Raw genomic sequence first — 15,580 nt, forward strand, 5'->3', positions numbered from 1 at the left:
TCTCTTTTAGTTGGTTTAACAGCTCGGTCATTTTCTCTTTAAACGTTTTTGTTGCTGGCTTGTCTCCATGTTCACTTGGATCATCGGAAAAGTCATCAAAGTTGATAAAATAGCCAGATGCAGTTCTGTCAATTGGTGGTATCGCTTCCGGATTTCCATTGATCTTTGCATTTTCCTTTGTTACATTTGTACATTCTGAAGCTACATCGTTGTAGATTGGTGTACCTTCACCAATTGTTGCAATTTGGGTTTCAAGAGGCACAAGTTCCATTGCTTTGTTGCATAGTCCTTTTTTATTTACTGTTGGTTTATCAAATGTGATTAGTCTTTCAGTTTGAACCTCTTGGTTTGTAGCAAAGTTTGGTCTTCTGCTATTTCTTGGGAGTCCACTTGGCCTACTACTTATTATCGGCCACATGATGGTAGTTTCACCAGATCGATGGAAACAATTCTGTTTTCCTTTTTACCAGCAAGTGGCGGTAGTACTACTGATCTTGTTCCGCTGACAGCTAAGACAGGTACTGCTTTCCAGTAAGAAGGCCCAAATTCCTTCTTCACTCCGATCTTTTCTCTGACCAGATCCCCAATCTTTGGAATCCAGACAGGTCTTGCTGGGACAGGTGGTTCTTCAGTGGTCGTTGGCTTAAACTTTATGTTACTTAGACTTTTTCTTGTTTCATTCAAGTCCTGTAAAACAGCCAAACGGTTTTTTCTTCTACCACTGAAGTATGACAATCCGAATCCTGAATTCTCATTCTAGTTTCAAACAAAAGTTCATACGGACTGAAACCTTTTAGAGAATTACTTGGCATGTTGTTAAGACTACGTTGGACACTTACTAAATGTTTGACCCACCCATCACCCGAACCTAATACCCTTGCCGTTATAGATTGCTTTATGTCACGGTTTTTTCTTTCCACTATCGCATTTTTCTCAGGATGGAAGGGAGAAGAGTACCGCAATGCAATGCCCAGGCTGGTCATGGCCTCTTTGTAAGCTCGAGAGCTAAACGCAGGACCCTGATCAGAATGTAGCATGCCAATTGCGTATGTGCCGATTAAGACTCGAAAATCTTTTATAACAGTTCTGGTGTCAGCCGAGCGCTGGGGTCTACATTTTTAAGTGAATTCTGTCTTAATAATTATGGGGACACATTTCTTCGGCTGGATTTCAGCGTTATAGAGCACCTGATGCTCTCTAATAGTGGTATCTGGGCTGTTGTCTGGTCCGGTTCACAACTGCGATCTCTGTTGCAGTCCTCACAATTTCTTGAAAAATTGTAGATATCTACGCTCATTTCCGGCCACCAGTAATTTGATTGTAATTCTATCAGAGATTGCAGGATCTCTTGGTGCCTCAGACCCAATCCCATGTGTGCGTCTTCAATCAAGAAAACTCTCCGGTTCGTGTTTGGAATTACTCTATCCCCCCACTCCAGGGATTTTAGCAACAGCAACGGAGTTTAGATCAATTATTTATGTATTACTGAGTGGATAGTTGAGCGGTAATGCTGCATAATCGCCTTTTAATGACGCTTTTACCGCCAGCATGGTTTCTCCATCTATTTGTTTTTCTGAACGCTTTTTAGTGGCTACGGAAGCCGGTTGAATCGCTTCCGCTGTGGCTCTGTTAGCCAATTAATTCCCTGCAACGTGAACGCCATCACGTTGATGACTTAGTGCGTGTATCACATGAGTCTTTTGTAGTTCTTTCTACAAAAGAACTACTTGTTCCCAAAGCTTTTTGTGCTTTATTGTGGCACCTGTGTCATCTTTGTAACCGTTTTTACTCCAGGTCTGCATGTCACTGTTGTAAGACTTGACGCAGTAATGCGAATCGCACACTATTAGTGTGGGGAATTTGTGATCGGCATTTTCAAGCGCCATCTTCAAAGATCTTATTTCAGCTCGTTCAGCTGAACAGTTTCTGAGTGATTCAGTTTTGGTAATCATCGGTTTGAATTTACCACAGCGCCAGCGATTTTTAACAATCGCGCACGTTGCATTGTAGGATTTTTTATCTACATTGTAGTGTTGTGCGAATCTGTCCATATAGATTACGCAGGTATATTGTTCGAGAGGCAGAATTCCGATTGGCAGAGGATATTCTTGTTCATATTCTAGATCTAGTTTTTTCATTTTCGGGTCAAAATAGTATTTCACGTCTTCTGTAGCAAGAGAATTTTCCCATTGTATCCATTTTGGATCTAATGCCACTGTTTTCAGGTTTGGTGGACTTTTTAATGCCTCAAGGGCTGATTCGGCTGTATAAACAGTTATTCTTTTGCCTTGGGCTAGGGCTCTTTCTTTTGCTACAGTAGTATGAACCGCTGTCAGAATTTTTTCTGTAGAACTGCATTTCATTTTAGCCTGTGTGTACAAATGTGATTTTTACCGTTTCTCCCTCATTAGAGGTCAGGTACGTGAATCTGCTTCTTCCTGGAATTACTCTGATTACCAGATTGCGTATGTTTTCACGAGTTTGCAGTTTTGTTTTAGCTAACATGTCTGTCTGTAAGGATCTCAAAATTTCTGTGTGTTTTTGAGTCCAATTTATGGGTTTGAATTTAGGTTTTATTAATTCATAGAGAGGTTTAACCCTCTCTGCATAATTCAGAATGTATGTTCTTCCGAAATTCAGGAAGCCTAGTATTGATTGTAAATTTCTCAGCGTTTTTGGTGCTTGGAGTACTGCACACTTCTCTAAGAAGTTGTCTGCCAGGCTTTTGCCTTCACTTGATAGTTCATAGCCTAAAAATGGGACTGTCAGATGGGCAATTCTGGACTTTTTAAAGTTGAATTTGTAACCCTCTGATACAAAACCAAGAATTATGGTGTTCACTCTTTTTAAGTGAGTCTCCAGGTCATCATCTGCAAGATAGATGTCATCGACATATGATAATGCTTCATCATCATATATTTGTAATAGTTCTGTTACTCTGGCTGAGAATAATCCCGGGCTGTTCTTGAATCCCTGTGGGAGTCGGCAAAATTGTTTTTGCGACCCCATTATTGAGAAAGAGGTCAAATACCTGCTTTCAGGAGCAATGTTTTGACAGGAGAATCCATTAGAGATATCTAATGTTGTTTTATATTTCTTGCACACGATGTTGTTCATTAGTGCTGCACTGTGTGCATTTTGTACTGCAAAGGTTTTACAACAGGAGTTTAAATGTCTGTAGTCCAAAACTAGACGATATGAATCGTCTGGCTTGGAGACAGGAAACAAAGGATTGTTCATTTGTGAAGTGCATGTTTCAATCACCCCCTGATATTCAAGTTGATCTAAGATCTCCCTGACTTTCTTTTTAGCTTCTTGTTTAACTGGGTGCTGTCTTTGTGCAGTAGGTTGATTTTTTAACTGGATTTTGTGGTGAGGTGAGTCCTCATCCCATCCTACATGATTTTTATATAATGCAGGGACTTGGGCCACTGCCCATTTTCTTGCCAATGTGTATTTTTTATGAATTGGAATATGATTTGAGAAGGCAGGCATAATCATTTCTTCGCCATGAGGGCACTCCCTGACAAACTCTGGTGGCCAGTTTTTTTTTAGCTAACAGGATGTTTAGAAATATTTTCACAAAAGAGACCTTTAATTTTCCTAGTTTTATCTCCCTCTATACGCAATGTTATTTCATATAGTTTATGGGGCACACTAACTCGTGTGTCTTCAGTTTCCACCTGAATGTATTCATTCGTGTCCACTGTCTCCAGAAGATTCATCAGGATCTTGCGAGCTAGGGTCACTTCTGCTGCGCTGTCTAGCATTGTCTGGCCCACTCTCCGTTTTTCAGTTGTGTCCTCAGAATCCTCGGCATGTTTAATTTTAATACTTGCTACCTTCTTTCTGGGAAATTGTGTTTTCTTACAGTGATGATCAGGTTCTTTGTCTTTGGACTTGACGTGCTCTTCCTTGTGTTTTGACCGTCCTCTTCTTTCCGATTTCTGTGAGGAAGATCGAGAAAGATTGAGTGAGAAGGATCGAGAGGGACGTGTATCAATGTCTCGATATCGGTCAGGTTTTCTTATTTTATCCCTATCTCTAAGATTATATCTTTTTTCAGAGGGTTCCCTTTGGGGAGATTTGTCTCTTCCAACCGGTGATTTATTCCTCCGTTGGGGAGACCTTCCTCTAGGCTGGAATTGTTTTTCTCTGGGAGTGGATTGTTTATTACCATCCCAGCTCTTTTTTGGAGTATTTAAATTATTTTTAATATAGGTTTTGTCAGGATTTTCAATTAGTTGGGGTTTTACCGGTTTACCACCCAAACTATCTCTTCCTAATTCTTCATAGGATTTTGCTATGATTTTAGCAAGCTCAAATGGTTGGTCTGTTAAATCTGTCTCCTTCAATTTCTGGAGGTGCTTTATATCGTCCCTTGCCAATTGAACTAATTCTCTGTATGCTTTTGTTAATTCTTTTAATTTAACTAGGAGTTCTTCGCTTGACATTGTTTCAATTTCTGGGTGTGTTGTGTAGCAGGCTAGAACCGGCCACGTGGCTCCTGGTCTACCTAGTGGACCGAGCCTGGTGATGTGATTTTGATGTTTTAGGGCGCCTTTAAATAAGAGCAGGTGCTCTTGATATGTTAGTGGAATTTCAACTTCCTCGAAAGGAGAGTATTCCTCTGGAGCTTCCGCTATTTTGTAGTAGTGGAACTCATGTGTTACAGGATTTGCTGCTGGAAAGTTTATCCAGGTATAGAATACTTCTGTCTGCCGAAACTCATGTGCCTCTACCACAAATACGACTGTACCACCTCTTGATGTTAATCCATTTTCTATAAGTTTTATTGTTATGGTTTTCCTTATATTGACCGGGATGAGTATTGCATCCGGGTCGGTGTATTGGAGAAGTGTATCGTCCGCTATGAGTTGAGCTGCTAGTCTAGCTTGTTCCCACTCCTCGTCACTTTCTGCCATTTTTCTGACTGAAAGTTTTTTGTTGCAGATCGAGTTTCAAGGAAACAAAGATTAGGTGCACAATATTTTCGAACACTGTATCCTTCAACGTTGACTATACCAAAAACTAATACATAGGATTCTCATCCTACTAAGTTACGGCGGATATTAACCTTTCACCCACTCTAGACGTCTATTGGAGTTTTTTACAGGAAAAAGGGGTCTGTGTGAAAAGCACGACTGAGTTACTCTAGTGTCTTGCGTTAGATTGTCGCCTTACCAAACGTTGGGCGCCATGTAGTGTAGTCCCTATATTCCCAATAGGCTCTGCTCATTGGAATAACATTAACAGCAGTGTAGACGTGGGACTGAGGTCATCTAGGTCTCTACTAACTATGTTAAACTTTTAGGTTTGTCAGCTAGCTCAGAGGTCACTAGAAACTTTCTTGAATGAACAGGGAGGAGTGGACTTCCCTGATTAGACAAGAAGGGATTCAGTTTCTGACAACCGCATAAACATGACAACTTTGCTCCCTCAGAATAAAGAGTGTATCTCTAGAGTCGTGTGAAAACAATAGGCAGCTATTTCACTCCGTCAATCGTGCATGCTTAGTTCCACCAGAATGCAGAGAAATAGAGAGACGGCGTTTTCAATAAAAAGGTGTTCTTTTATTGTGCAGTCTTCTTTCTCATGCAAGAGAAATGAATTGCCACAATTGCAATACTCATTATAAAGTAAAGTGCGTACAGTAAAAGTAGTATTATGAAATAATACTGTAAAAGCTTTGATATGGTTTCTTAGCCATATGATACTTTAAAACGGATAAAATATATACATACATAAAAACATTGACTAACAAACTCAACTGGTGCTTCTAAGATAAGTAAGTTGCAGTTTTTAAGTTAAGTTGGGTTTTTTGCCAAGTATAGGAATCAAGAATTCTCTCTAAGGTTTTGATCAGTTCCGTACCTTGGTTCTAGAATGAAGGAGGTCTTGTATCTCGCGTTTCAGGACTTGATTTCCCAGCAAACCGCGAGGGCAACTTGGGAACACAGGAGCTGGATTTTCTCGGCGTGAGAAAAGGCAGCTTCTCCAGCGCATCAAAAGGGGAGGGGCGGTTTCCTTCGGCTCTCACATCAGCTGGGCTCCGGATAAGTAGATAACCGCTCTGCTCCACACCCCCGTGTGTTTGCTTAAGGCAACGTTGGTATATTTATACCTGAAAAGTGCCGGGTTTGACGTAAGGTTGGACATAAGACGTCACTAAGAACTAACAGTTCTTTCTGGACTCCAGGAGTTCTTGTGTAAATCAAAACAGAAGCAGGAGGGGATTTCCCGGGCTGCTGAAGGCTTGGTTTGTTTAAAGAACGTGTTGTGCTTTCTAGGAGTCTATGGGAGTAGCCTTGCCGTGCTTTGGACTGCATGGGCTATTTACTAAATATGGATCTGATTCTTATGCCTTTATAAGGATACTATTTATTGTAACCACACAAGGGCATGAATCGGGAATATCGAATTAGGGTCCTAGATAGAAATACAACACCATGGCCCCTCCAATCAGGGAGATGAAAAGGGTTGAGGAATTCAGTAAGCAGATGTTTTGTTCACCCAACTTGGCATGGAGGTCAGTCAATGCAGTCTGATTCTTCAGCTGTTATACACAGAACCTTTGGGACATGGCCAGCAAGATCTTGCCAGGGGTACCCGGAGGCGTTCCCTGCTTCTTAGTCTCAAAACATTAAAAACCACCAGGATGGCGGCGTGGCCAAGATGGCGGCGTGATCGGTCGCAGGTCCCGGAGGCTCCCTGCCTGATCCCGCCTGATTGCACCTTGATGCGTAGCCTGATCTCCCTGACACCCATCTACCGGCGGACTCTCTTGCCAACACCCTACTGTGTCCTCCGGAGCCCCGGTTGCCGACGCCTGTGCCGAACGGGAGCCTAGGAAAGCCAAAGACTGCACATCGCGATCGCAATATGGCAACCGCCCTGACCCAGTGAGAGCCGGCGCGCTCTTTCCTTTGCGGCCCAGTGAGAACCCCCGCGACCTACCGGGGCACCAGCTACCGAGACTCCGGCGCGCCCGTGAGTCCCCTGCTCCCGTCTACGGGATACCTCTGCTCCAGCGGCCTGACCGGCGGTGCTGTGTGGGCCGGCCGGGCGCCACTGAAATCGACCCCCCGGCTTTGGGCCTGCCGCGCTCCTGGAGGGCAGACCACCTGGGGCCCCAAAACGCCCAGCGGAGATACAGCCGCCCACGACAGCGCACCTTCTGGCCGGCGCCCTGCCGAACCCTCCGGAGCCCCGACTGCCGACCCCGCAACCAGGCGGGAGCCTGACATCGCTGCGGACTTGGCACTGCGACCGCAATATGGCGGCCGCCCGGGCCCTGTGAGGGACGGCGCGCTCTTCCTCTGCAACCCCGAACATCTCAGGGCCAGGGCAACCACAGACACGACTCCAGTGAGCCCGCGAAGCCCCAACCTCCACCTGCGGCACCCCTGCACCCTGGCCGACGAAGCGGTGAGTGCTGACCGGGCAACGTTAAAATTGACCCCCCCGGCTTTGGGCCTACCCGCGCTGACAAGGGTGCAGCCTCACCAGCGTTCCTGGACTAGAACTGCGGCGCCCAGGCTGGCACAACACATAGTGACAGCGCAACCCTGACTAGCCCTGAGCAGGGGTGCTGGCCTGCCGTGGAGGGCTAGGAGAGTCAAGCCCTGCAGGTCCGGCGCCACCGCGAGACCAAAGCTGAGCCGGAGCCCTGCACCTCCATCGCCACGTGAGTCGGCTGCACCCAGGTGAGAAGTACTACGGGGGGCATCACCACGAATCTCGGGGGGCACACCCGAGCCCCCGGCGTTTGGGTTTCTGAGACCTGACACCTGCGTCCCCCTTGCCACGGTGTACTTACCTCGATTGGGTTGGGTCCCCGTCTACACTGGATCTCGCCACCGGGTGTCACCACGGGGTTAGGCATCTGGACCCACTGGTGCACACATCCATCACTCCCCCTCCACTTTGTCCGGCTGCCGGGTGGCTCCCTGGACTAGACCTTTGAGCGCCCATCTCGCCAATCACGGCAGGGACGACAACACCGCGCCACCCGGTACCACTACAGGGCCAAACCCCCAGAGTCCGCTATTCTCGCCTCCACTCTCAACTATCCGCACCCTGACACACGGGACTGGCACGGCCCTAGAGACAAGATGGCGGGGCAGCGGTCTAAGAAGGGGTCACAGACTCTCCCGGAGCTCCTGGCCAAAACACAGTCGAAGCCCAGCAAAGATCCACCTTCCCCCCACCCCCGACTACGAAATCGACGCCACCATCAGCAAAAGACCAATCGCCTATCACTAGAACCTTCTCAGAGACGCTTTTTAATTCCCTGAGGGACGACTTCCGATCCCTAAAGCAAGAAGTGGCGGGCGAGGTCCGAGAACTCCGGCGGGACGTAGAGGGCCTTGGAGAACGGGTGGAAGCGGTCGAAGCAGCGGATCAATCCAGGAGCATGGAAATAACACAACTCCAGCAGGAAATAGTGCGTCTCACTGACCAACAAATGGACCTCCAGACCCATACAGAGGATCTCGAGAACCGGTCCCGCCGGAACAACATACGGGTCCGGGGGGTCCCTCAAAAATCAGAAGGATCTGATATCACAGGCTACCTACAAACTCTCTTCCGGTCAGTTCTGGGCGAGGCGGCGGACTTCGAGATACGCATTGACAGAGCCCACAGGGTGGGACTGCCCAGAGGGAAAGTGGGGACCAAGTCAGGGGAAGTTAAGGGCCGCCTCCTCGCAAGGAGGGCAGTCTCGGTGCTGTGGTTGCTGCGGAATCCAGACTGGGAGGTGTCTAGGATTGAGTTCTCTTTGATGAAGGTGGCCTGCTGGGCGTTCACGAGTCTCTCAGTGACTTTGTCCGCGAATGGGAGAAGAGGGATGGGCCGGTAGTTTTTCGGGTCTGCTGTTTGTTTCTTGATGAGGGGTTTAACCTCCGCCTGCCTCCAGTCATCTGGCAGGATGCCGGATATGAAGGAGGCGTTGATTGTCAGTACAAGTTCGGGTGTGATGGCGGCGGCGGCCCCGTGGAATATGAGCAGTGGGCAGGGGTCCATTGGGGATCCTCAGTGAGTTTTCTTCATGGTAGCGGTAATGTGTTCGACGGTGGAGTGATTCCAGGTCGTGATGGTCGGCTTATCGGCGGCGTTGGGGGAGGGGGGGTTGCGGCGTCCGTTCGCTGAACTTGTCGTAGAGGGCCTTGATCTTTAGATGGAAGTGTGAACTGCTGTATTGACATTGAACAGTTCCTTGGCGTTGGTCAAGTTGATCTGGACTTTGTCTCTTATGAAGGTCCTTTTGGTGTCTCTTATGCACTGGTGGTATTCCTTCAGGGTGCTCCTGTGGTTGTTCAGTGCTTCTGTGGTTGTTCAGTGATTCTGTGGCTTTTTGGTTTTGCCAGGTTTTCTCTAGGCGTCTGCAAGAGTTTCTGGCTGTATGTAGTTCAGTGCTGAACCAGGCAGCCTTTAGAGGGAGTTATTTGGCGGGGTGGCAGAGGGGTGAGAGTTTGTCGGCGCTGCAGGAGATCCAGCAGTGAAGTTCTGTGGCGACGGAGGTGGTGTCGGCCGTGGTGCTGGGGGGGTCATGGAGGAGGGTGGTGGTGAGGAGTTACTCTGTGACCTTGCTCCAGCTCCTTCGTGGCGGTCGCGGGGCAGGCTTGGGTGCGGTGGTGGTGTTGAAGGTGAAGTGAACGCAATGGTAGTCGGGTGGTGTGGCTGAAACGGATGCTTGTTCTTCCTGCGAAGATTTGGTCGAGGGTGTGTCCAACTCTGTGTGTGGGCGTGTTGACCAGCTGGTTCAGCCCAAGGTTGTCAAGGAAAGTGATGTAGTCCTGGTCATTGCGGTTATCGAGGTGGAAGGTCAGGTCCTCGAGTAGAATGTAGTCTGTGGAGGTGATTGCGTGGGGTGCAGCTCGGCGATGGTTTTTGCAGACTGGGCACGAGGTCCTGGCGGTCTGTAGATGAGGGTGCCGCGTGACGTGGTCCTGGGGCTGGTCTGGATCTGGAAGTTGAGGTGTTCTGTGTTGGAGTGGGGGTCATTTGTGCTGGATGTGGAGAGTCGGAGGGGGTCTTGTGTGCAATGGCGAGTCATCCTCCTGGGCGGTAGGGGGGTCCTTTCTCTGAAACTTGTAACCGTCTGGGATGGCAGGGGCGATCTCAGGGCTGGAGGTGTCGTTGGTCCAGGTTTCCGTGAAGAAGGCGATGTCAGGCGAGAGGGTGTCAATCAGGTCCCAGACCTCTATGGCGTGTCGGTGCAGGGAGCGTACATTGAGAAGGATGCAAGTCAAGGTATTGGTTGTGTGTTCGTCAGGTGGGCCTTAGGCGGTAGTGTGGGTATAGTTGATGGTTAAGGATCTGCGGCAGGGTCTGCACAAGAACTGTCCCTGGGTGGTGTTCGGCGAGGTTCCTATGCAGTCGGAGAGTTTTCTGGGAATGAGTGCGTGGAAGGCAGTAGAGTCGTAGCGGTGGGTCCTGAGAGAGCCATCGTTCCTGGCGCTGGTCGGGTCGCAGACGGGCACAGACTGGTTTGCCTCAGGCGCGACTGCAAATCGGCCGCCATAAAGTAGGGGAGGGGCGGGCCTGTAGGTAGGGAGCGGGGGCTGTGACGGTGGGAGGGGCCGCGGGGCAGCAGCGGCAGGAAATAAACAGACAAAATGCTAATGGCAAAGCAGAAAAGTCCAACACAGGATTAATGCAGAAAAGTAAATATTGAGAGTCGGAACGCTCATGTGTGCTCAAGGAGAGAAATACTGGAGCAGCAACAGCAGGAGCTGCCGGCGCGAACCTTGGAGGCAGGAGGAGGGCTCAGTAGGCGGTCACTTCATGCGGAGCTGCTGGGGAGAGTGCTGGCCTGGAACGAGGTCTAGGAGGTCACCTCTTCTCTCTTTAGGAGACCCATTCAAGCAGGAGTTGAGCACTGGACTCCTGTACACCATTTGCCTCTATCAAATAGTGAAGTCCATGGGAATTGACATAGTACTGATCTGTAAAAGTTCTCCATCTATAAATGACGCATTTCTCTATCATTCAATTGTATTTTTCCTGTAGAGGAACATACACCAATAGTGGGCTCTACCGGTTTCTAGAACTAGAACTGTTGTCTTTCATTTTTATTTATTTTTTATTCTTTTCGTTCGAATCTAAATTACACTTCATTCGCATTTTATTCTGGAGGAAATTAACTGCCTATAGTATATGACATTGGAATGTTTTGAGATCAGTGATGGTTACTGAACATGATTGTACAACCTGTGTTTTAATATCAACTTGCTGCCTGAATTAAAATATTATTAAAATGCTATTTAGAATTATAGGATATGTTCTATTGTACTCTACAATTGCCATACAAAGATAACTCATTGAGCTTTATAACAATATTTTGAGTTTCAAAAGTTGCTTATACTTTACAGAATTAGCATGCTTTATTGACAATCTACTCATGACACAAACATTGCATAGTTACCAGAAGTTAGAATGTGCCTTGCTGGAAGTTGTCAATCTAAAATTAGGTTGATGAACAAAAACGTCTAATTTTCTTACCCGAATAGCTGATACTGTGACCAAGCCATGTTAGGACTTTCAAACCAAAGCTTTGGTGAGCAACAACAGATGAATGCATGACCTGCACTTTTAATGGCTTTGACTGACGACTGGTATTTCTCTGGAGGAAGAAAAGGCTTCATTAAACAAAATTCCATATGGAAATGCTGATGTGTACAACTTAAAATAGATATTTTTTTAGGAGAAAATTAAGTGACAGTTAATAAATGTGAGTATTTTTTAAATGGTATACGTCTTAACCCCTTCCCATTATGTACCAAGATAGGAAAATAAGTATATCACAAATTTCTGTGCCACGGGTTTTACAAGAAAAAGGGAATTCACACAAAAAGGAGAAATCAACTTAGAACAAAATTTCGGAGGAAGGATCATTTATATACGAAAATAACTGACAAAGTAAACTAATGCACAGGTATTACTTTTAGAAGTTGAATGGAGAAAGAGAACTGAAGGATAGTGGGTTTACCTAAAAAAAAATAATGATATATGCATAAGTAAGCATACTGAGAGAGAAATTAACTTCTTTAAAAAAAAAAAAAATACTTTGCCTTAGTGATTGCATGCAACAAATCTGATTTAGAAAATGACTTACCGTCCCAAGGTGCATCATTTGTTTCAGCATAAAATTACCTCAACATTGCAACCACACTTTTAAGTTTGGGCTTGGGACATGGTTCTTGTCAGCCTCAAGTAATACAAAAAAAATTATAAGACATATGTACTCATTCACTTACTGTGGGCAAGCCCTCTTCATCCACTGTTCGTCTCAACTATCATTCAACTTTTTGATTCTAATTACAACAGCTCAAAGTATGGGGAAACAGATCAGTGCACTTCAACAAAAGCCTCTCTTGCATGATCACATATACATATCTGCCTTAAAGGGAGTACACTTCAGTGCCAGGGCTGATGGACCAATACTTAAATTTGCTAATTTATTTTCTTTGCATTCTTTGTGCTTTTATATTATTTTTTTCAGTCATCCTTCAGGGTTTAAACTAGGTCTCCAGTTGCCCGCAATACAAACCATATAGCACCTTTTCCTTTGTGCTAAGACGCCTATTTCTGTGATGTGCACGAAAAAAAGTATATCTGTGTTAAATACGACTATCCGCTAGAAAGCAAATGATTGGTTCATTTAGGTCAGAAGTCTTCAAACAGTGGGGCACGCCCCCCTGGGGGCTGCGTGAATGTGTTTCCAGAGGGGCCAAATGGGTCTGCAATTACATGTCAATGAAGATAGCCTGAAAGCGCGAAAGTCGAGTTTCCAGGCTGTCTTAATTTACATGCAGCAGTTAAAGAACATTAAAAAAGTGTAAAGACGGTATGCTTTTGATATGGTCACTCATAGATATAGTTTTAAATGGTGACTAGTTATAGTTGTTTTCTATATTAAGAATGGGGCTGTTTCCTGTAAAAGAGAGGGAAAGGTGGCAGCATTGCAGTGTCTTCATCTTACTTGAGGAACACTTAATTCATTAGGACATGCTTAGTGTATGCCTGGAAAGAGTTGGTTGGTTTAGCACAGCATTTTTAGGTCTCGTCCTATTCCATTCCGCAAGGAATGAATAGGACAAGACTATTGGGGCGAAACTAAGAGCTAAACTAAGCTCTCAAAAATGCGGATTTCCAGAAGTGCATGTGTTCCGTGCACACGCTTCTGTCCACCTGCCTCGCATCACCACATCTAAGCCAGCCATTTGTTGCTTCCCCAGCGTGGTGCCGCCAGCAGCTTCACTTGAAAGGGATCCGCTCCGCCCCCTGCTGCATCAAAGGCTTTCATTTCGTGGCCGCGTTTATTTACTTTCATTTCGCGGCATCGTTTTTTCTGCCCGCTAGACTCGCTTTTTTGTGCATTTTTCTCTTTGTGACTTTTCTAGTTCCATTCATTTTTTGTTTTTCGATTCAATGAACTGATCTTTTTAGTAACCTGAGATAATTAAACAGAGAAAGGGTCGTATCACCTTAATGCGGGGAAGCTAAACCCCACCCTCGGACCTATCCAAGATCCCTTCCCTGCTGTTCGATGCAGGGATCTTCAATGCTGCTCCACGTTTTAGGACACTACGTTTACACTACGAAGCTTCATGTGATAAGGTAGTGCATTGTGCGAGCCATACATACTCTTGGTTTGCTTGCAAAGAATCGGTTTGGCCCACTCACCCAGGAACAATGAGTCCTGATAATATGCGGTGAAGTGGCGGCTCGGGGGCAGGAAGTGGTAGTTGCTCACCTGGTCGGCCCTGAAAGTCCCCCCCTCCTTGCCTGGTTCAGCCTGGCCTCGCCTTACATTGTGCTGCTGCATGTTATTCCAGCAATGCAGTAGCGTGGGAGACTGCTCTATAGTTGTTCCGCCCAATCTGGTTCACAAAAATAACCAGTGCACATATACAGTTTGCAAAAGGAGTCTTCTTTTTCCCTGGTCTGGCTCATTCTGCTTTAGGTTTCAAATGTGGCACGCTCCACGAAAAATATACAAAAATAAATGGAGTCCACTAAGTAAAGTTATAAAAGTTACCAGCATGTGTGTTGCACGGCAATGTCTGAACTGATGGATATTTGTACAACTGATGTGTCACCTGCATTATAAATACAATTTTACTAAGAATAACGTGCGCAAGTGTTGGGAAAACAGAATATGCGCAGGTGCCTGTTAAATGCCACTTCCTCCGGTATTACTCCGTTAATCGTTTTGGTAGTGTAAATGGTTTTATTTCCACATGTAGCACTATACTACAGAGAGAATAGTTCTACCACCCTTTGACCCAGGGTATTGAAGTGGTATATCAAGAATTAAATTTTTAAAAAAACGCACTGAAAGTTAGAACGTCTATATTTAAATACGATGCCTGTGGCATGCGTGGTAATTATCACAAATGACTCTAGCTTGTTGAACTATTTTAACATACACTATAAAACAGTATCAACTTAAGTTTGAAAAGTTAAGTGTTCACATGTACGGCAGGAGATGCAAATTAGACTGTTTCAGAATTGTGGGCTGGGCTGAAGTGCTTACGTTGTTCAAGAGCACGGGGGCAGAGGAGATGTACAGAGGATACAATTGTGACTTCCTGTGAAAGGTTCACCATTGTAATCATAACATAGACAGTCGAAGGTGTTTTTTATTTCAACAAGATATGAATGTTGTCCTATGCACGTTCCTAGCACCAAATTCTTCCTGCACTTCCCGGGCAACATGTGCCTATGGTCGCCTCGGTCTGCACTTGCCGGGCAACATGTGCATACGATCGCCTCGGTTATTATTTACCATCTATTGCTCATTTTTTCTCTCCTTTGATGTTTATTTTCTGCATCAACAGCTCCACCTAAAACTGTTTTTCACGACCCTATCTCCAACATATCCACACCAGGTCATCAGTCCGAAGGTGTAAGCGGCTGACCAATTACAGAGGGATACGTCATCTTTGCCTCTCATTCCACATCACAAAGTAGCTTTCCTGTCGTCCATCCAGTGCCCTCCTTCTCTGCTTCGGGCTGTGGTAGTTCAAAGGGAAACGCTCCCCAGCCCCCCTCCGCGCAGTGCCAGAGCTTGTTTAAACTTTGACTGCGAGAGGTGCAAGAACGCCTATTGTGGGTCTTGGACTTTCTTTGATCACACTCAGTCGACAGCCAGCAATGAAGGAGGAAGCCTTACTACCAGCCTGCATTCGTCAGAACACAACACTAGAATGCAGGAACATGGGGGCTCTACAGCTTACTCTGATAAAACAGAATGGCAAATACTGCTGTACCCGCAACAAGTCAGAGGGAGGATCCCATGTAGTTGTTTAACTTCCCCAAATTATGATCTCCCTGTCTGGGTGTGTAAGCAAATCGTTCCCTGGACGACTTCGTTATCTGCTGGAGAAAGAGGTCACGCGCCTCGCTGCTATGCCCCTTCCCCTCCCCCACACACATTACCAGCAGCACAAATACATGCGCACATAGCACGACAAACTCACCAGCAGCAATGTACTCATTCACCCATCACCACACCCAAGTATGCAAACACACCCACTGTTTAACACACAAAGCACAATACTAGCAGAAGAGT

General features: G+C 46.0%; 1 protein-coding gene across 3 annotated transcripts in view; it reads right to left on the minus strand.

Moving 5' to 3' along the window:
* The window catches only part of UBR2 (ubiquitin protein ligase E3 component n-recognin 2), a 1,804,160-nt gene that overhangs the window by 1,590,768 nt on the left and 197,812 nt on the right, over nt 1–15,580 (minus strand). For all 3 annotated transcript variants that reach the window (XM_086927821.1, XM_086927820.1, XM_086927822.1), the window contains exon 8: nt 11,506–11,626. In XM_086927821.1, coding sequence (XP_086783947.1) covers nt 11,506–11,626 — 121 coding nt within the window. The remainder of the gene's footprint in view (nt 1–11,505; nt 11,627–15,580) is intronic.

Source organism: Lissotriton vulgaris, chromosome 6 (genome assembly GCF_964263255.1).
Source record: "Lissotriton vulgaris chromosome 6, aLisVul1.2, whole genome shotgun sequence".
Lineage (NCBI taxonomy): Eukaryota > Metazoa > Chordata > Amphibia > Caudata > Salamandridae > Lissotriton > Lissotriton vulgaris.